The following is a 22,984-nucleotide window of genomic DNA, read 5'->3' on the forward strand; positions in this document are numbered from 1 at the left end:
ATAGGTGCTTAAACAGAACCAGTGTGGGTTATGACTTGAAGTAGACGTTAAAGCAACTGAAGTGAGAAAGCAGGCAAGTGGAATTCACCAGAGCAGTACAGAGATGCTGTCACAGAAACACCGGAAATGACACAACTCGCTTACCGCAATACGTCAGCACGTCAGATCTTGCCACTTGTCATATTATCTCTTACCTCATCACCCAGAGACTTTATTCAAATTTTGAGATTTTAAATTGTTATTAATAAACTTTATTTTTATAATTTTCTGGGAATCACATCTGTCTCTCGTGTCATTCGTACCTGTGTGACCTTTTTGTCAGTGTTAGAGTGGTGGTCCCCTCTACCAGATTTCCTGGGGGTGAAATTCCCCTAGGTGGCGTTGTCGGACACTTGTTAACTAGCAAAAATAAATCTAACCCTCGTAGACCTTGCCACAATAAGATCAGGAACGTTTTGGGGTAATAAGGTAGAAATACTAATACAGGTGTTTAAACCAGTAGAAAGAGTGGAATGTACAGCTACTTAAAGTCAGTAAAGTATTTCTTTTTTTCCAATTTGATTGTATGAAACAATTCAATTGTCCATCCCGACTCCAAAAAAATTAACTATGTACTATTTTTTGTGGCATAAGCACTGTTAGGTTCCCACACAAATGAAATGGCCTACAGTGCTGTGAAACACTTACTGTACCGACTGTAATCTTAGTTCATGCCTTGTTTATTTAGACCTTCATTTTGCCACAGCAATAATTAACATCACATTGCTTATGCTACTACTTATATGCTGCTACTTCAGAACAATTTAAATAGCAAAAAATCAAAATAATAGCTGATGAAAACCTGAGGAATTCCTCTGTAAGTTATCATTTTACTCTCTTAAGTCAGGCATGTTTGCTTCCACACAATCTCAAAATTCTCCTTTTTTATATCAAATTTCTATATCAAAATATTTTTCCTAAACTTCTATTTCTAATGTATAGTGCTATGTCATGCACAACTTGTCTTAAAAACAAGTAAGTCAACAGAGTCCCTTTGAATTGATTCCTGTGTGCAGCAGCACAAATAAACATTGATTTGTGACTTTATGATGCTTTTCTGTTTCTGTAATTTTAGAGGTTTTTGTCTTCTTTTCTATTTCCCAAAATCTATTTGGATTTTTTATGACTATCTCATGGGTGTTCCTGGTTTGAACTAGAAGATAGGATCATGTAGAAGACTAATTTAGAAAGACTTTTATAAATTACAGTCTGCAATTGCATCATAGACTTTAGGGTCGAAGTGTCTCCTGTCATTTAATACATTATGTTTCATTCTTCAGAGTGCTGAGATGAATGGAGTGACTATGCAGGCTTTCCAGCTCCCATTGCCCTCAGCTAATGACCTGCCTACACTAGCTGTGCAGTCCATACATGGGGAGGCAGTGCAAACTGCACAGGTAAGATGTATCACTGCAAGCAACCCTGAACACATCCTCTAAACTACTGTATGATTTTACATAACTGTTTGGATGTGATATGATGGTTGATGATTTTCATGTGTGACAACATTGGCTGCAATTTTAGTTTGTCAAAATGCAGATTAGCACAGACACAACTGTCAACAACAAAGAGCTGGGGCCCTGCCCCCCACCTCCCCCTCAGGGTCTTTAAATAGATGCGCCTGATCTGTGAGCTGCAGCTGCCTGTGTGTATCTAACATGGTTTAACCCATATCAGCCTTTAAAGGCTAGTGTCAACACTAATATTTTTAGATTGAAGCTGCTTATACACCATATTGTATCCTCAGTTGTAATACAGCATCTTTGAATCCATTTTTATGAATTCATGACAACAATAACAGGTATCCACATTCCATATTACAGCCTGTTAAATTACATTTTTGGAAGTGAAAACTCACTTTTGAAAGCAATTTGATTATTTTTTTGCTGGTTTTATTTATTTACTAATTATTTTTAACAGTGGGATATGTGACAGAAAACTGCCTGGCTTATGGACAAACCTATGACCCCTATGGTCTAATCCTAGCTTCTCTCTCTCTCTCTCTCTCTCTCTCTCTCTCTCTCTCGTTAGTTTCTTGCACAACTTCCTTCCTCTCCGCTCCCCTGCCTTCCCTACCATTCCACTCCTCCCCCTTACTTGGTCTCCCTTTCTTTCTGCTTGTCTTCTCTTTAGTAGTTTTGTTTCAGGTCTTCTGTCCTGACCTCCTGTCTTTATCTACACCTTATCTTTTTTACCTTAATTCTTTCAGAAGCCACAAATTCTCTCGACGGTCATTCTTTCACCATGGCTGAAAAGAGTCGTATGCTAACAAGAAGAAAAGAAAGAAGAGAAAATGAGTCTGCTGAAATGAACAAGGATGTAAAGGAAGTGAAGAATGAAGGACAGCAGGGAGAGCAGGCAGTGGATAATGGAGAGGTCCCATCAGCTGAGGCTGCGGCAACCAATGGTGCAGTGGCTAACAGTCCGAATGGAGATTTTCAGGTGGAGCCAATGGAACTACCTCCATTTGAAATCATCAGTGGGTAGGTTGTTATCACCAAGTATGGCTCATGAAACAGTTTAAGAGCCTGTGCATTGATTACTTACCTCATCCTCATTCTTAATCTGCTTTATTCAGTTTGTCTTTGGCTGGTGATGCCTTTATTCTATCTGAATCCGAGTCTCTAATAACATTACTGAGCTGCAGAGGGGATCCACTAATCCCATAAGCTTACATTGAGAAGCACTGAGAGTTAAGCTGAGTGAACTGTCTGACATTTAGTGGTTAATTTTAACCTTATCATGCCCAAGGTGGAAACATTTGAGATGTGTGACACCAGTGGCGCCGGCAGGATTATATTTCATAGTATGCACAGGAACCGCCCGCCCACTTGTAGGGTACCTTTAACACATAGGTCCCCACGCATGGACATAGGCAGTCTACTCAGTGAGCAAGCAAGAGATTAGCAACTCCACCATAAAACTCTGATTAACCTACCATGTGCTTTTCAAAGACAAGCCAACAGACCTCACAACAAGCAGGCAAAATAATAGAATACATATAATGCACTGAATACGGCCCAGAGAAACAGGCATTTTGCAGAAAACAGATTCCCTGATTTTTGCAGCTGCCATCACACAGCAACAACATTAACAGTAGGTATAAAAAATATACAGCAACAGTATGTAACATGAAGCCCAAACCAAGCTGCTAAGATTAAGAATAAAAAAGGCCAGATGAGAAAATTAATAAGTATTCTTACCTATTTGAAGTTCATTCTGCATCTCCCTGTTGCATTGAACTCCTGCAGAACGGCCTCAGCATCAATTTCAATATCATGATGGATGTTCATTAGTGCTAGGCCACTCAGTCATTTGTCAGTCATTGTATTCCTCAGATATGTCTTCAAGCTGTGTAAATGGCTGGAGGAGCACTCAGCACTCAGCTGCTGCAGCAAGGACGCAGCCTTGGTGCACTGGGCATCTCCTCTACCAGATGAGCAAGAGGGCACCCGCAACTGCCTTTTTTAAGACACACAGAGGCCTCAAAGTTCACAGTGGGGTATTTACTGATGTATTTTATGTTGGAGAACAAAATGTGAAAGTCTCTTCAACTCGTGTTAACCACAGACCTTCTTTCAGACAACTTCAAGACAAGGGAACACTCGCTAACTCATTTCAGCAGCGCTGATCCAACATGAAACAGGATTCTGTTACTGAATTGTCTTTTCCTTTCCTCAAATGTTTTCAGAAACATATTTTACTGACTGTTTAGCTGTAAAAAAGTTTGTCATGCCATGTTGGACACAGTTAAATGGAGTACCAAGCACCGCCCACCAGCTGGAACAACTTTCTCATTTAATGGCTAAATATGTTTCTGAAACCATTTGAGGTGAGGAATGTAGTAACAGAATCTTTATCCATATTTGATCAGTGCTGCCTAGTTTGACAGTTTGACAGAGACTCACATTATCCCAGGTTGTCCTACGGGTACAGTAGTGTGTGAATTATCAAGCAGCATTTATGTTGTTTAATAGTACTTTTTCAACATAATAATTGTCTTTAAATTCCTGTTTGGTAATTTTTGCAGTTGTGGCCACCATTTTAATTGGTTAAGTGAACAACATAAACAAAAGGTGTCAGCTATTCTACACACTACACAGTCTGTTATTTTCGTGTAGTAGTAGTAGTAGTAGTAGTAGTAGTAGTAGTATCCAAAACGATTAAAGGTTCTGTATGTAATTGACAGAAGATCCTTGTTATTAATGTAGGGTGACCATTGTTGGGATCTCAGCTTTAATACGGGGCTGACCTCATAACTAAACTCCAATTAAGGTATCAAAATGGCTATTGGGAATAATTAATAATTTTTTAATAATTATTATTATTTATGTTAAATAGTGTGACTTATTGACTTATAATTCACATTAAATCACCTTGTTGGGCACCATTCCCGAAAAAGGTGAAAATGATAGCTAGTTAATGATATGAGTCTCAAAAAGTTCACTTAACTATCAATTTGGAATTTTGATTAATAGCAAAATTAATAACCATAACCGTATTAATAGTAATGGCTGAAGGATTTCAGAATTCCTGACATAACAGAGGATGACTATTCATTCACCCTTGTGCAATATTAAACAGACAGCAGGTATGAATTCAAATATATTTATTCATAAAGAAAGTAAAGCAACAAAACACACAAATTCGAACTAACTAAACTAATCACAAAAAGTATGGAAATTTGTGTTTGGTAGCCCTGCTACAGTGGTCAGTTGGTGTCTGCTCCAAGAATTGGCATGCCTGATCTGGATAGGGCCCGTGTGATAGGGCAACTTCAAGCTGGTGTTCCACAAAACCAAGTTGCGGCATTATTTGGAGTGAGCCCTAGTACCATCTACAAACTGAAGGCCAAGTTCCATATAACAGGGGATGCCAGAGACAGGCCGCAAAGTGGGCGTCCCAAGAAGACCGTTTCCTCATCCTGTCAGCACTTAGGAACTGCAGCCAATCTTCTACAGATTTGCCGTCAAGGTTTGCAGGACAATATGGCCGACAGCTCTCTGCCCAGACAATCCAGAACAGACTGCACACAGCCAATCTCTGGTCTCATAGGACTGCCAGGAGGCCTGCCATGACTGCCCTTCACCATCAGGCCCATTTGCGTTGATGTTGGCAACACGTGCACTGAAACGTGGAGGAATGTTATGTTTAGCGATGAGTCCAGATTCTGGCTACGGCAGTTGGATTGTAGGGTAAGTGTGAAGAAGTCGTGGAGAACGCTTTGCTGATTGCTGCACTGATAGAGTAACATCTTTTGGTGGAGGCAGTGTGATGGTGTGGGGTGGCATCTCCCTCACTGGAAAACGAGGCTTGTCATCATGGAGGCAATCTCAATGTAGAGAGATATCGAGATGAAACCAGTGGCAATCCCCTATCTCCGCAGTCTGGGACCGAACTCTACCCTCCAAGATGACAACGTTTGCCCCCACATTGCGGGGTTTATCAGACACTACCTCCAGAATTTGGGAGTGGAGAGGATGGAATGGCCTGTCAGCAGTCCTGACCTCAACCCCATTGAACACTTGTGTCGTGCCAGAGTGACCAACACAACCACGTTGGCTGACTTGTGACAAATGCTGGTTGAACAATGGGATACCTTCCCACAGTAGTGTGTGACCAGGCTGGTAACCAGCATGAGGAGGAAGTGCCAGGCTCCTATTTGTTAAATGAATAAATTGTTAAATTGCCAATATGTCTTGTTTCTTCAGACTTCAACCATCCAATCCACCAAACAACACCAAACAAGAGTCAACAGCAAAAAGAAGCTGTTTGGCATTGGCCGAGGAGATTTGGCAAATATTTCATGGGCGGAACCCACATACCCAGCCCCACAAATGCATGTTCCTTACAAATATTGCACCATTTAAAAGGGAAATAAACAGGCTTTCCAACGGTATAAGATTTATTGCCAAGAAGTACTGTTACAACAAAGAAATAATCTACCAAACACAAATTTCCTTACTTTTTGCACTTAGTTTATATACAAGCATGGAAGTGTATATGTGTGTGTGTGTGTGTGTGTGTGTGTATGCGAGAGAGAGAGAGAGACAGAGAGACAGAGAGACAGAGAGAGAGAGAGAGAGAGAGAGAGAGAGAAAAGGTGTGTGTGTGAAACAAAGGCTGTCTGGCCTACAAAACAAAATAGCTGACAATAGAGAACTACAAGATGGCTGAATCAAAGATGGCTTCAGATCGGGGAACGTTTGCTTGACCATGTGGTCAAGACAAAGACAAAGGAAAAGAAGCGGGAACATTGATATGCCCTGTTCTTTTTTTCCTAAACCCATCCACATGCTTTGTAGCCTAAATCCAGTTACTTGCGTGTGTTGGCTAAACCTAACCACAGGAAAAACATGTCAGTTCATAGTGTTGCACTGATGTAGTGCGTTTATTTTGAAAGACACTGTATGCAAACTGTAAAAACTGTGACCTTCCTGTGAAAACAGAAGTGTATTTTGAAAACAGACAATGCATGTAACAGGCCGAAGTTGATATGGCGTCCCAGAACGACAACAACCTACACACCCAGGGTACTTTGCACATCATATGTCAGTGTGGAAAGTCTATGACCAAACACTGACGTGATGAGGTCAGAGTAACAATATGTTGGCATAAAATCTCAGGGCCATCAGGAGCTGGAGCGTCTGTGGTACAGCTGAGTCACTGCCATGTTTGACAGTTAACTCAATCTTCCTGTTCAGCTCCAAAGCAGTTTCCTTAGTGAACCGGCATCTTAACACAAATTCCTCCTCATCATAAAAGTCAAGTGGGTTGAGTCTGTCGCTCAACTTTCTTCGAGGAACTTGATTGTTTTCCTGAATCCATCTCAAAAATTTTAAATTGAAGTTTAAAGTTTTGGTGCAACAGAATTATTCTGGACATTTTCTTGTCAGCATGATCTTGACTCACTTCTCTGTGCTCCTTGCTGCTCTTTGACCTGACCTGAACATTTTTTTGTTGCTGTTTTTCAGTTTCAGTTATATATTGGGGGGGAAATTTTGGGCATGGGGGGGGAGGCATGTCCCCCTCAATGTATATGGTGACTACTGCCCTGTCAGGCATGCATAATTAGGCCTCAGTTGTCTGGGTACGCAAAGGTGTGTGGTATCACTGGAAAGCTCTGATCCTGCACTTTCTTGTGATATGTGTGGCATTTATGTGCGAGCCTGCATTCGTGAGTAATCCATCCAAGAGTAACGCGTGTGCAAAGCTGTATGAAAGCTTTGTTATACATAATTTTAGTGTAAATTTATCTTTTTTTTCACTGTGAAAACACTGGACTACCGACAAGTGCTTGGTCTTGTCGGAAAGCTACGGTCCCGCTGTTTCATGTGATATGCGTGGATTCTCGCTATGATGCACGGTCATCACAGTCACATTCAGTTACCACAAGATAATCGTGTGCATTCAACATTAGCAATAAACACCTGGAGTTTAATTGATGAAATCATGTTCACAAGAGGAATATAAATTAATTGTGTTACTTACATGTACTTCATTTTTGTAAATTGAAAGACCTGCTATTTCCCATTTTTTCAGTATAAGAGGGGATGGCGCCCCAGATTCATACATCCAAAAACACATAATTGAAACCACAAAATATCTCCATACTGCTCGTCCATAGTGATCCAAGTGTTGTGAAGCTCCGACATAAAAAGTTGTTTGGAAAAACATCATTTGAACTCTGTTTTTAGCCTCATTGTAGTCTGTAGCTCTAACTGCCTCTCTGTACACCGCGCTCACGTGTGTGCGCTTGCACAAGACCATGAGACTCACCAAAAAAAATATATGATTGGGACTTCTCCCACCGTCACCCCTGGGATAATGAGTTGAAATTCTTATTTCATCTGAGCAACTTGTCATTTATTCTTCATAACAGGTTACTTTATAATATGAAGGAGATTATGAGTAAAATGTTTCTCATGTTTAGAGAAAAATGCTGTGTTGATTGAAAGTATAAACTAAAATTATGAACTTCTTGTCTCAAAGAATAGCTACAGTGTGGAACCTTATGTGAAGTCTAATTTAAACAAGACAAAGATCTGTATGTGCATAGTTGCACTCAGAAATGGTACCATTATCATTAGAGACTGGGGGGTTTAATCCCACCCCAGTGGAGGACAAATTTGTTTGTTGTGTAAAGCTTAGTTCAGACTAGAGATATGCAATGAGATGAGGTGAAACAAGCAATTACTTGCAATGTGCCGCTCTGCAACGTTCTAAAAACCTGCCAGTTCACACCAATGCAACAAAATGAGATGGTGAATCATCTCTATGCAACAACTCTCTGTACTTACATTCTGATTTCCAGCTTTTCAGGCTCATTTTGTGGCTGAATATAATTTGTAGCTTCTTAAAATATGAACGAGTGATAGTGGGATACCACCTACAGTTCCACTGGTAGTAGTGATTAAACAGCCAAAAACAGAAACAAAACAAACATCAGATGGACTGTATTTATCAAAATAGCAACCCACTGGACCTGGGTACAGAGCACCTGCCACAGTAAGCAGACACACCATCTGGGGTAATTTTGACTTGACCATCAGACTTTACTACAAGCTGATTGGCTGTTGAAACAGGTGACATACTCTACATTCTAAAACCAGCTGCCAACAATTTGACCACCTGACTTGCAGGTGACACCATCAGCTGGTTTGAGTTGAGCTCAGACCGAGCACTGATAAGTGCATGAGGGATGCACTTATCAGTAAAATATATACACACACACACACACACACACATATATATATATATATGTACAGTACAGGCCAAAAGTTTGGACACACCTTCTCATTCAATGCGTTTTCTTTATTTTCATGACTATTTACATTGTAGATTCTCACTGAAGGCATCAAAACTATGAATGAACACATGTGGAGTTATGTACTTAACAAAAAAAGGTGAAATAACTGAAAACATGTTTTATATTCTAGTTTCTTCAAAATAGCCACCCTTTGCTCTGATTACTGCTTTGCACACTCTTGGCATTCTCTCCATGAGCTTCAAGAGGTAGTCACCTGAAATGGTTTTCCAACAGTCTTGAAGGAGTTCCCAGAGGTGTTTAGCACTTGTTGGCCCCTTTGCCTTCACTCTGCGGTCCAGCTCACCCCAAACCATCTCGATTGGGTTCAGGTCCGGTGACTGTGGAGGCCAGGTCATCTGCCGCAGCACTCCATCACTCTCCTTCTTGGTCAAATAGCCCTTACACAGCCTGGAGGTGTGTTTGGGGTCATTGTCCTGTTGAAAAATGAATGATCGTCCAACTAAACGCAAACCGGATGCGATGGCATGTCGCTGCAGGATGCTGTGGTAGCCATGCTGGTTCAGTGTGCCTTCAATTTTGAATAAATCCCCAACAGTGTCACCAGCAAAACACCCCCACCATCACACCTCCTCCTCCATGCTTCACAGTGGGAACCAGGCATGTGGAATCCATCCGTTCACCTTTTCTGCGTCTCACAAAGACACGGCGGTTGGAACCAAAGACCTCAAATTTGGACTCATCAGACCAAAGCACAGATTTCCACTGGTCTAATGTCCATTCCTTGTGTTTCTTGGCCCAAACAAATCTCTTCTGCTTGTTGCCTCTCCTTAGCAGTGGTTTCCTAGCAGCTATTTGACCATGAAGGCCTGATTCGCGCAGTCTCCTCTTAACAGTTGTTCTAGAGATGGGTCTGCTGCTAGAACTCTGTGTGGCATTCATCTGGTCTCTGATCTGAGCTGCTGTTAACTTGCGATTTCTGAGGCTGGTGACTCGCATGAACTTATCCTCAGAAGCAGAGGTGACTCTTGGTCTTCCTTTCCTGGGTCGGTCCTCATGTGTGCCAGTTTCGTTGTAGCGCTTGATGGTTTTTGCGACTCCACTTGGGGACACATTTAAAGTTTTTGCAATTTTCCGGACTGACTGACCTTCATTTCTTAAAGTAATGATGGCCACTGCTTTTCTTTTTAGTTAGCTGATTGGTTCTTGCCATAATATGAATTTTAACAGTTGTCCAATAGGGCTGTCGGCTGTGTATTAACCTGACTTCTGCACAACACAACTGATGGTCCCAACCCCATTGATAAAGCAAGAAATTCCACTAATTAACCCTGATAAGGCACACCTGTGAAGTGGAAACCATTTCAGGTGACTACCTCTTGAAGCTCATGGAGAGAATGCCAAGAGTGTGCAAAGCAGTAATCAGAGCAAAGGGAGGCTATTTTGAAGAAACTAGAATATAAAACATGTTTTCAGTTATTTCACCTTTTTTTGTTAAGTACATAACTCCACATGTGTTCATTCATAGTTTTGATGCCTTCAGTGAGAATCTACAATGTAAATAGTCATGAAAATAAAGAAAACGCATTGAATGAGAAGGTGTGTCCAAACTTTTGGCCTGTACTGTATGTATATGTATATATATATATATGATACATATGTATGTGTATGTATATATATATATATATATATATATACAGTGGTGGAAAAAAGTTTTCGGACACCCCTAAAATTTTACACAATCTCAAATATTATCATGAAATATTTGTGGAAAAATCTTTTTTGTGTTTCAAAAGGTGTGGCTGCATTAGACAGATACAAACAAATACAAATTATATTTTTTTGTTTATTGTTTACAAGAAAAACTAACAAAACTAAATTCTTGACAGTTTCAATATGTCAGTTCTCAACATTGTCGGTATCAAAGTCAACAAATAACAGAGAATGTGTTCAGAACTGAACAAAAAATAAATAAACCATCACATCATCAAATTAATATTTAGTAGTCCTGCCACTGGCACGTAGTAGAGCTCTAATCCTGGCTGGCATGTTCCCCACAAGCCTTTCACACTGTTGAGGGGTAATCTTGTCCCAGTCTTCTTGAATTACTGCTTTTAATTCTTCTAAATTCTTTGGTTTATGCTTTGAAACAGACCTTTTGATAATCCACCACAGATTTTCAATGGGGCTCATGTCCGGGGATTGAGCTGGCCACTCTAAGACCTGGATACTGTGCTCCTGCAGCCAAGTTCTACTTGCCTTGGATGTGTGGCAAGGGGCATTATCTCGTTGAAACATCCAGTTTTTACCTCGACGGAACAGTGCACACGCAGAAGGGAGCATGTGGGTTTCAAGAATGGTACAATACTTGGTAGAGTTCAATGTGCCATCAGAGACAGTGAGATGACCAACACCAGCAGCACTCGTGCATCCCCAAACCATGATACTGCCTCCACCATGCTTGACAGTAGGTACTGTACATACTGGAGATAATGCTTCGCCTGGTCTTCTGCGTACCCTCACATTAGTAGGAGGAAGATAAAGCTGGAAACTGGACTCATCTGACCACAAAATCTTCTTCCGATTCCTGGCTGTCAAGTTCTTGTGTGCCTGGGCCCAACGACGCCGGGCTAACCTCTGTCTCTCATTGATCAGGGGCTTCTTGATAGCCTTATAGGACCTTAAGCCATGATCTAAAAGTCGGCCACGTACAGTGCGGGTGGAACACTGGACACCAGTTTGGTTTGACCACTGTTGCTGAAGCTCCTGTGATGTCATTCGGCAGTTTTGCCTGCACATGCGGATCAGGATGCGGTCATTTCTTGCTGAAGAAACCCTTGGACGCCCTGATCTTGGTTTGTCTTCCAAGCTGTTGGTTCGTCTGTATTTCTGCAGAGTGTATCCAACTGCTGAAGGACTGCATCTGCACTTCCTGGCTATCTGGCGGCAGATGTACCCTTCCTGGCTGAGAATCTTTATTTTCAGGCGTGTTTCCTGTGTTAGGTTCCTTGTTTTGGCCATTTTTGTGTCTGAAGAACTTTCAAATGTGCTGGCTTTATGTAGACACGAAGCTTGGCAACAAAAATTGTGTCTTTTAATAAAAAGAACGACCTTCATCACTGGTACCAAAATGACCCAATACTCAAAATTTCTAATGTATTTTTATGGAACCAATCAATTTTAAGTTTTTAATTGCTTTTTTAGGATTTATTTAATATTTTGGCTGTGACTGTACTAAAAGAAATTGCACTTGAAGACCTAAGAGTGATTCTTAATGCAATATTTCACAAATGCATGGGGTGTCCGAAAACTTTTTTCCACCACTGTATACATATATATACATATACATACATACATACATACATACATATATATATATATCGTCTCCATCGTCAAAGACTCTGGTCCGGAGTCTGGCATATGCTCTACTGGCACAGCTCAGACGATGGTTAACTTCAGAGTCTATGTCAGCTCTGGAGGAGAAAAGGCTGCCAAGGTTGGGGAAGTAGTCCACATTCTCCAGCGTGATGTTGTCAACTTCTATGGCAGGCTGAGAAGATGGCTTATTACGTGGTGGTTGATATAGAACCTGGGTCTTTTGGATGTTCAGGGCCAAGCCCAGGGCTCTATATGCCTTGGCAAAGGCATTCAGAATGTCCTGGAGGTCTTCTAAGGTGTGCACTGCAATGGCATTATCATCTGCATACTGCAGCCCCATGATGGTGGAATGCTTGACCTTACTCTTGGCTTTGAATCTCTTAAGGTTGAAGAGCCTGCAATCAGTTCTGTAGAGATTTGGGATCCCCTGGGGCAGCTCTTGTCCAATAAGATGTAGTATAGCTGCAATGAAGACGGCAAACAGAGTGGATGCAATGATGCACCCCTGTTTAATCCCAGTTTCCACGCTGAAAGGCTTAGATTCAGAGCCGCTGTTGCTGAGCACTGTGGCTGAAATGCCGTCATGCAGTAGCCTGAGTATACGGATGTATTTATCAGGGCAGCCGTACCTTGACAGAATGCTCCACAGTGCCTGACAATCCACTGAGTCAAAGGCCTCTGTTAGGTCTATGAAGGCCATGTACAGGGGCAGTCCTTGTTCCCGGTATTTTTCCTGTAATTGGCGTGCAGTAAAGATCATGTCTGTTGTTCCTCTTGATGGGCGAAAGCCACACTGAGATTCAGGGAGTACGTCTTCAGACAGTAGTAGAAGGGGGTTGGCGAGAACACGAACAAGGAATTTGCCTGTTGTTGACAGGAGTGAGATGCCCCTGTAGTTTCCACATTCAGCCTTCAGTTCCCTTTCTTGAATATGGTTATAATTTGGGCATCCCTAAGCTCAGAGGGAAGCTCTTCTCTTTCCCGGACCTTGAGGAGGAGATGGTGGATGTGGAGCCAGAGCTTTGGACCACCTTCCTTTAAGATTGCGGCCGGGATCCCATCAGGACCAGTTTTTGAGGTTCCTGATGGCATTGTGGACCTTGGTTATAGTGGGGGGTTCGCCCATGTCTTTTCTGATGGGACTCTGTGGGATGAGGCTGACGGTATTTGATTAAGCAGAGCTGTTGCGATTGAGAAGGTTTTTGTGCTCTTTCTAATGTGCATTGATGGAATAATTGTCTTTTAGAGACATCTGCCCATCCTTTGAGCGCAGAGGTATCTCTGTATCATTCTCATCAAACCAGTCTTGATGTTTCCTGGACTTATACTCAAGGGTGGTTTCACGAGGCGAGGATGGTGGATTTGAGAAGGCCACAGTGCTCTTCGATGTTATTAGGGTATTCTTGCTGAAGGCTTTCCCCAAGAGAGTCCTGAAGTAGCTGCTGGGTGGTGGCTTTATTCAGGCTATCCAGGTTAAGTCTTTGCCAGGTTTGCTTCTTTTGAATCCTCCTCCTGTGGACTGTAGGCTCGTCAGCAGACTGAAAGTATAGCCACCCTTCTCCTCCTTCAGTTGCCCTTCATCTGCTCACCGGGTTTCAGAGAGGGCAGCAATGACAATCCGGCATCTCTGCAGTTCTCTGGTGATGATGGCCGTATGTCTCTCAGGTCTATCACTGGTGATGCAATCCATAAGGGTGCGCACATTCCAGGCTCCAAAATTAAATTGTCTGTGCTTCTGACCACAGTATGGTGTTCCCTCTGAACGCGGTGATCCAGACGGGAGCTGTGAGGCAGGCTATTTTTAGGGCACCTTTTCTAGACCATGTGGGGTGAGCAGAGCAGATCCTGAAAAGGGCTGCTCAGTCATGGGTGCAGCTGCCAAAGGGCTCTTCTGCCTTGTTCCAAGAGCCCAGCAACTGTCTGGCACCTACCACCTGATGTGCCAGCTCATGACTAGGGGCTTCCAAATTACACAATCCTTCCCCCGCCATCACCTATTGATCACCATAGGACTTTGATCCTGGGTGGTAGGGTGGATTCCCATTGTGGAGGACGCCTGTGCGTGGTGTTGTTTAACGTGGGGCTGCTGGTGCATGGACAGTCACCGCACGGCCCTTGGCCAATCCGGGCCAGTATCCAGTGGCATGGAGTCCAAGACGACCTGGAACCCATCTCTGCTGCAGCCTTCATCCGCCTTTCCAGCCGTTGTGATGCTCCCCTTGAGTCAGCCATCATCCCCCGCCTGTTCCACCGTTGAGGTCTTCTGCTTTTCTGTCAAGGTGAGCTCCCTCAGCCTTGCCTCCATAGGCTAACCCACAAGGCAGTGGGGCTATTTAACCACAGTTGGGGCTGTGGTTGCATGCATCAGGGCATGTCCACCATGTGGTTGGCCTGCATTCCGCTTCTCTGGGGCCCACTGCTGCTTCGAGATCCCCTGCAGTTCAGCTTATACAAGCATACAGAGGAAACACAAGATGGTACTAGTGCCTTGATGACGTCAGATTTCATTCCATATATTCTGACTTTCGTTCAATATATTCAAGGTTCATTCAATATATATTCAATATATTCAGACTCGGCCCCGTATCCTCTACGTCATCATGGGGGATCTCATTAGAACTACGAGCCTAGCCAGGTGGCGACAGGGACCTGTTACGGATCGGTCAGGGCTCTACCATGGGCCAAACGGAAATCTGAAGTGGCTGCATCTGTAAATCAAACAAAGAAGCAAACTATCATCCTAAGTCACTAAGAAATGCATCTTTAATTTGTAACCTAAGTTCTAGCAAATCTCATCTTTTTTGGTGGGGGACAGGGTTGAGTGTGTATGTACCACACTGAGAGGAAGAGATGAAATGATAGGACTCCTTCGATTTATCTATGTTCCATTTGGAAAATTAATACTTACTGTTTTTAGTTCTTGTCATGTCCGCTTAGCTGAAATGACCCAAAAGGTCACTCAAGTATCCTAACCTGGTGAAACCATCCTGATCTTGTGAGCTCATATTTGATTTCGCTCTGCAGATCAGTCTAGCCATGCAATCATTAAGGCGCATTCTGGCATCGGTTAAAGCTTGCTGGGCCAATCAAAACCGTTTATTGCTTTGGGGCGGGCACGTCATCAGAATAGAAGGGACAAGGAGCAGAGTGAATGCATTTCGTAAACAACCAACATGGCTACTGATTTTGAAACTGCGATGGTAAATGTGTTGAATGAAGTGGAATGTACATTTTCTTTAAAAGCAGAACAAACGGCTACACTGAAAGCTTTTATTAAAAAAAAAGGATGTGTTTGCCGTCCTTCCTACGGGGTTTGGAAAAAATGTGATTTACCAACTGGCTCCATTGATTGGGAAAAAGATGAGATTCAGTGAAAACCAAGCGGCTATTGTTGTTTCTCCGCTAGTTTCTCTCATGGAGGAGCAGGTCAGGGAAGCGACCAAGCTGGGAATCACAGCCATGCAACTCGGAGTCCACAGTGAGGAGGAAATCCGCAGCTGACATTGCCAAAAGACAGCAACACTCTTTCCCAGACATCATCACAGCTCATGTCTGCTGCAGTTTTTTGGGATGTTTACAGTGGCATTGTGCTAGCCTACGTCACACGTTTTGTTTACTCTGATTGGTTTTCTGTCTTTCCAGTTGCGTGAAGGGGCACTTTGAGTGACAGCCGTTGATACGGGAATAGAAGAAATGTACACTCTGTGTCCAGACACGTTCGTGTTTTGCGAATTGGGTCTGGCAACACCAGGCTACAAGTATCCTGCATCCTGCTGTGAATTTGGTCATCTTGTCAAAGCATCTCCTCTCCTAGTGCTGGAGAAGCTGAAACTTAGACTGGGTAATGTCACTTAGTCCTGACACTTTTACTATGGAGGTTGTAGAGATCCATTCAGATTACCTGGGAAAAGCCTCAGCCAAGAAGGATTTATTACCCCCCTACCTGTGAGATCTGGAGTCTGTCAGCCACTCACCCCAGGACCCCAATTAAAATATTTAAATGATTTTTCATGGCTTGTCTAAATCAAAAGATTATGTGAAGTGTAACATGACGCTAACAAGTGCCCACAAAGTAGTGGGGTAATGCAGCAAAACAGTATTGCTATAATTTAGTTTTTTCTTTAAAAAATCAAATATGCTGTCGCTTTGACTGCTTGCAAATGATTAGGCATCCTTATATGCTGCCCCAACATCTTTCTTGTTTAAGTAAGCATGCTGGTTTAACAGTATGGAGCAGGAAAAGAGCTAGACCAACAGAAGGCCTGCCCCAAAGGATGCACCTGGCTCTGATATATGCTTAGCTGGGTGGGAGCCAAAAGACAGCCATGCTGCTTCAAAGCATCACGTCCCAAAGCACATTCACACCATTCCATTCATTTAATGATACTGATGTTTAGCAGTTATTTACTAGCTAGAAAGAGAGAGAGAGAGAGAGAGAGATGACTGTATTGGTTTATAAGAGCTAGGTCACAGAAAACCAGTCTAATTAAAGCTGCAAGCAGCATTGGGTGGGACCTCGGACCCTCGCTGTCGGCCTCCAGCTCACGTAGATGGTGTGAATTAGCCTATTCGTAGGAGTCGAAATGTCGATAAAACAAGCAATGTCAATGGAACGCAAGGTCATTTTTGGCAATAAACCCATGACTTGGGAGTAGAACTTTGATGGATTCTGAAAACCAAACTATTGACGAGGACATCAATCAATCAATCAATCAATATCAAAAATCACAATTTGCCTCACAGGGCTTTACAGCATACAACATCCCTCTGTCCTCAGGACCCAGTGATACAGAAGGGGAGACAGAGAGAGATGCAGGACAGACGGTAATGACAGTAGCTTACAACAACATTAATGAAAGTAATAATATTATAATTATAATTCTGGCTATTGTGGTACAGTATGTTGAATTAATATCTGATAGTATACATATGCGACAATAATCATATGTGTATAATAACAGTAGAAGTATCACACACACACACACACACACACACACACACAGTCAGACAGACTGCATGTACTTAGGTGTCAGCCCAGGCACTTCAAGCTCAGTTTGACTAATGACTAATGATAACAGAATCAGCAGGAGGTATTTGACACCACAGCAGCAGCACAACCTCACACGTCACACTGTCCAGGCACCGCTGTGATAGAACTTAACCTGCGAGACAGTGGAGCATTGGCTCTGGAGAAGAGGCCGAGTTACTGACATGCAGTACGGCCGAGTTAGTGACATGCAGAGAGGGAGAGAAGGGAGAGAGAGGAGAGAGGGGGGAGAGACAGAGAGAGAGAGATAGAGAGAGGGGGGACAGGGAGTGGAGTGTGTGTGTGTGTGTGTGTGTGTGTAATTGTGTCGCTAAAAATTGCAAATTATGAGCTGCAGGTTGCTTTAATGTTACATTATTTTTTTCTCCATGTCTCTCTCTCTCTCTCTCTCTCTCTCTCTCTCTCTCTCTGTCTTTCTCTCTCATACGTACACCCACAATGAATATTTGGTATGTATACTCTGAGTAGGAGTTAAAAACAGAAAAAAAATATTAATATTTTTATGGTTGGTTTTCAACAAAGACAAAAAAAGTCCTGAAGGGGAACAGTGTCTGTTTTTATTGAAAAATTGAAACTGCCCCAAAAAATGATAATGCATCAAAATTGGTGTTGTTATTTATCATTCACATATCACAGACTGTGATAAATAAAATAAAAAAAAATCCATCCAACATTTATTACATAGGTAATCTTAATTCATGTTTTTTTTTCATTAAAGTAACAGTGACTTCATGTAAATACAATGACAAATAAATTGTGAAAATCGTCAAAAGGAATGAATATTTGATATGCATAATCTCAGTAGAAGTTGGTTAAAAGATTTCAGCAAAAGAAAAAGCAGAGAAATATATTAATATTTAATATTGTTATAGATGTAACAATTTTTTTATAAGGGGACCCACAGGGTTAAAAAGTACAGGGTTCTTATGAAGGTGGTGTGAGCTTATATTCTGAAAGTTGTAGACATAAGCCATGTGACCTAATGAAACTTTGACATGTGTGATGATCAAAAAACACATCCATACTCATTTGAAATCATGTGACCTAGTGAAAGCTTGCGTGATGTGTACTGGCTGCTGTGAGGATTTAAGTGCAGAAAGCAGACACAAATATATACTAGTTAATGTCAGTGGACAAACTGAGCAGGACCACATGTATTCCAATTCTTAATGAGGTAAAAGACTTTCACCAGGACATCTTGTATTTACAGGTTTTTGATATCAGGTATTTCTTTCAAAGTTTTAGGAATGAGCACCATGAGCTGGACAGTTTGGTAAATGTTATACTGTCATGTGGTTGTGACCACACACATACACACACACACACACACACTCTGACACACAGACTGTCAGAGTGAAGCTTTTGTTATGCTAATTAATGAGAGCTGCAGCTGACACAGAGAGCAAAATGGGTTGGAAGTTTCTTGAACTCGCCCTTCCAGTTCCCAAACCGTGGGTCCAATCTTCAATCTGAAAGCATCATTAGATAGATAAACTTGTTCTGAACGCAGAAATATAAAGCTTGTATGTCTATGGCCTCAAAAATGTGACCTTAGTCACAAGTTTACGATGTGTTGGCCCTCATATTTTCTTACAGAGATCATCATGAGGATTTGTGTCCTGCACCTTAGAATGCTTCTAAAATCCAAACCGTTCCAGCAATGACAAAGTCCTTCACAAGTAATGTTCACCAGGTGTGGAGCTGTAATGTGAGCAAGTTTGAAGCAGTTATGATAAACGGTGTAGGAGCAAATATTTTTTGAGAGACAGAATTTGTGAAAAACGTCATCTTACATTGAAAGAGCAATACCGCACTACCTGTTGGACTTAGGTCAGGGGTTGCAGCACGAGATTTGTAGGTCTTAATGAGACGAACAAGACAGTTTTGGTTTGATCTTTCTAGGTCATCCCTACAAGCCACAGCGGCCATTTTAGTCTGCCTAGACTGCTAGGTGGCGCTAGGGAGGCCATTTTGGCACTTTTTGGATTCATTTTTTCATTTCCTAAAATTTTTTTGCCAGTCCTGACATGCTTGCCAATTTTGGTGAGTTTTGGAGGATGTTTAGGGGGTCAAATTCCAGTTTAAAGAGGCGGTGGGAGAAAGAAAGAAAGAAAGAAAGAAAGAAAGAAAGAAAGAACAATTAAAGCTGCAAGCAGCGTTGGGCGGGACCTCGCATTCGCGCCCGTTTCGGCCCCCAGGTTATGTCGTCATTGTGAATTATTTAGAAATATCAAACATATCACCACAAACATCAGAAAATCCTTACAGAGCTGAACGTTTTGATGTTTGAATGCTTTCTGTAGCTGTAGGTATGTAGAAGTGATGTCACAATATGCAAATTAGATGAGTGACTTTATTCCCATCAGATTCCTCTTCCTTTATTTTGAGGAAGACATGACAAAAACAACACAAAACAAAATAAATCTACTGTGTAAATACGTTCAAAATGTTGTTTTACTGAGATTTATTAAATCCAATATGGCCGCCGCCAAATGACGCCCCAATATGCATATTAGATGAGTTAATTTACTCCAGTGACAAACTTTGGGTCATGATGAATATTTTTCTCATTTACAGTATGCCTTTATCTCTCACGACTTTCAAGCCACAGTCTTTTGAAATGTTGAAATGAAAATGGAATATTTTCCTCAATAAACTCTGGCACCTAAAGGGTTAAAATGGAGATGCTGCCCCTGTCATGTCTGCATGTAAGATGTAGACACGCACACACATCATGTTTCTGTGAGTTTGTGTGTGACAGCGGTTGCCATGTGCACCTGGCAGAAGAGCAGAGACAGACAGAGACAGAACACAGAGAAGAGACCTGTTTTAGTGGAGATTTGACTCCTCGAACAAGTTCTTCCCATTCCCAAACCGTTGGTCCAATCATCAAAATAAAGTAATGGTGGGAGATATAAAGTTATACAGAAGATCTGTTTAGCAGCGGTTGAGCAGGCACGTGTGCGTCTTTAAAGCCGATACGATAAACGGTGTAGGAGATGTGTTTTTTTAAGAGCATGTTTGAGGCGAAATCTTACTTTGAAAAGGCAAATAGCTCACTTCCTGTTGGATTTAGGTCATGGGGGTCTGCGCGTGATTTGTATGTTGAACACGCCAGTTTTGGTTTGATATTTCTACGACATTCCTATGGGCCACAGTGGCCATTTTAGTGCGCCTAGGTGGCGCTAGAGAGCCCATTTTGGCACTGTAGGGGTTAATAATGTGTATTTGCTGTTTCAAATGAAGATTCTGCTGCTGTAATCTGTCCTTTAAAGATTGTGAGACACACAGAGAGAGCCGTGTGTGCAGCCGTTGTCTTGGCGATTAATGACTTGCCTGCACCTGAGGGGCACACAGAGAGCTCATGAGAGAGCAGATCAGCAAAGGCTGTTTATTATGGGTTTGAACTCCTCGAACAAGTTCTTCCCATACCCAAACCGCTGGTCCAATCAAGAAAATAAAGTGATGGTGAGAGAGAGCCACTTTTCGTGAACGCACTTGTCGCGTTTTATATTTCTACAGTCAAAAATGTGGTCACACGAGCGAGTTTAAAATGTGTTGCACCTAAGCTGTTTCCAGAAATTTCTCCTTTCAGTTTACATGGGAGTGAATGAGAAAAAAATCAGCGCTCCCTTCTCTTTGGAGCCACTCAGCAAAAATGTGTACATGTTAGAGATTCCATGTCAACATATCTGTAACCAGGACAAATTTTCCTATGTTTTGTGGTATAAATTGTGTCTGTACAGTGAAAATTGTGGCCATGGCAGCGAGTTAAAGACAAAAGTTTTAGATGATTTTTAGAGCCCTCTCCACTCTAGCTCATTCCATGCAATACAAACCCATTATAAACTGACAATTTCTCCACATTTGCTCATGGTACTTTGAGAGGCACAGATTAAAAACAGTAAAAGATATGAAAAAGATGAAAATATGAGTGAATAGATGAGACCCGTGGCAACATTTGAGAGTTGGAATGGAGTCTGTAGCACAAAGTATGGAGACGCTGTAAAGGCTAGACAAAGCCCTAAGATTGGTCCCTTTCTCCCCCTGCTGCCATTCATTTCCTATGGGACAGCTTTGGAAGATCGTCACGGTGTTTTGTGACATGTCACCTTAAGGAGCCCATAAAATCCAAACCGTTGGAGTAATGAAAAAGTTATACAGAAGATCTGATTAGCACAAGTTGATCTGTAATGTGTGCGAGTTTGAAGCCAATATGATAAACGGTGTAGGAGGAGATGATTTTTTAGGAAGAGCAGTTTTGAGGCGAAATCTTACTTTGAAAGGGCAAATATCTCACTTCCTGTTGGATTCAGGTCAGGGGTGTCGGCACAAAATTGGCACGCATGTCGCCAGGTCTGACATGCGTGCCAATTTTGGTGAGTTTTTGAGCATGTTTAGGGGGTCAAATTCCAGCTCAAAGAGGCGGCGGGAGAAAGAATAACTAGAACTGCAAGCAGGTATGAACGGGGGCCAAGCACCCCCATGCGACTCGGTCCCCGCGTCCCGCGGAGCCCATGGAAGTTGTCCCCGAAGGACGACGGGCCCTGGGCGAGCGCATGTTTATGAATGTGTCATTTAAAATGTGGAAGTGACAGGCAAAACTGCCTTTGCATCCGTTATAGTGCCACCTATAGACTGATTTGTGACGAATTTGGCACAAAGCCTCTGGATGACCTCGGAAACAAGTGACTTAAGTTTGATGTTGAAAGTATCTACTTTGAGCGAAATATGAAACAATGTGTGTTTTTTAGCTAGCAAAAAAGATTGTTTGGTTGTAACAAGCACATTTTTTGCAGTGCCAAAATTCTTTATATAACTTTTCATCAGACCCATCTGGAGATTCTATGTGCAAAGTTTCAGGCAGGTGGCACTTAAAATGTAGGAAGAGTTTGAAAAAGTAGGTTTTGAACATGTGGCGAATTAGCAAAGAAAATGTGCAGCAGAAGTGGGCGGGGCCTGTGTCAGAAAAACCAGCCCTATCCAGGGAACACATGGATATTATGTTTGTGAAAGTGTCATTAAAAATGTGTAAGTTGCAAGCAAAAACGTGTTTGCATCCATTATAGCGCCACCTATTGGAGTACATGTGCAGTTTTTGGTACAGAAGATCTGTGTCCTATTCTATATGTAACCTTAAATTTTCAAAGCCCTCAACATAATAGTTTGGCTGAAATTAATGTTTGTTGTTTATCTTGTAATAAGCCACATCCACATTGACCAGTCATGACCACCTTCAAGATATTACCTCAGAATTGGCCCTACATCATAACAACCGAATTTCGTAGAAATTGGTGGAGCCGTTCAAGAGATATAAACTTACCATATTTGTAGCGCCCCCTAGTTGGCAAAATTCGCCAAATTTGGCTCATACCCTCACAGTCTTATGCCAACCAATGATCTCAAATTTGGTGTTAATAGCATTTAGTTTGACCGAGATATCCAACAGTTTGCATTTTTAATGCTAGCTATAGAAGTTTGTTTGTTAATAATTTGCGCATTTTTTGACTGAATAAAATTCTTTTGATACCTTTAGATCAGGTCCAGTAGAAGAGTGTATATGTCAAGTTTCACGCAGATTGGACAAAATCCCAAGGAGAAGTTCGAAAAAGTAGGTTTTCCAGTTTTCGCGATTTTGCGGAAAAAAACTTCCAGGCGCAAGTGGGCGTGGCCTATGGCAAAGTGATTCAGCTCTATTCAGGGAAGCTGGGGATACAAGATTTTTGAATGTGCGACATACGGTGTGGGAGCTA

The 22,984-nt window shown here is 42.0% G+C and overlaps 1 protein-coding gene across 2 annotated transcripts in view; it reads left to right on the plus strand.

Moving 5' to 3' along the window:
- Positions 1-2,078: 2,078 nt before the first annotated feature.
- The window catches only part of apobec2a (apolipoprotein B mRNA editing enzyme, catalytic polypeptide-like 2a), a 114,050-nt gene continuing 93,144 nt past the window's right edge, over positions 2,079-22,984 (plus strand). For both annotated transcript variants that reach the window (XM_049571715.1, XM_049571722.1), the window contains exon 1: positions 2,079-2,522. In XM_049571715.1, coding sequence (XP_049427672.1) covers positions 2,284-2,522 — 239 coding nt within the window. In that variant the 5' untranslated portion in view covers positions 2,079-2,283. The remainder of the gene's footprint in view (positions 2,523-22,984) is intronic.

Source organism: Epinephelus fuscoguttatus, linkage group LG1, assembly GCF_011397635.1.
Source record: "Epinephelus fuscoguttatus linkage group LG1, E.fuscoguttatus.final_Chr_v1".
NCBI classification, from domain to species: domain Eukaryota; kingdom Metazoa; phylum Chordata; class Actinopteri; order Perciformes; family Serranidae; genus Epinephelus; species Epinephelus fuscoguttatus.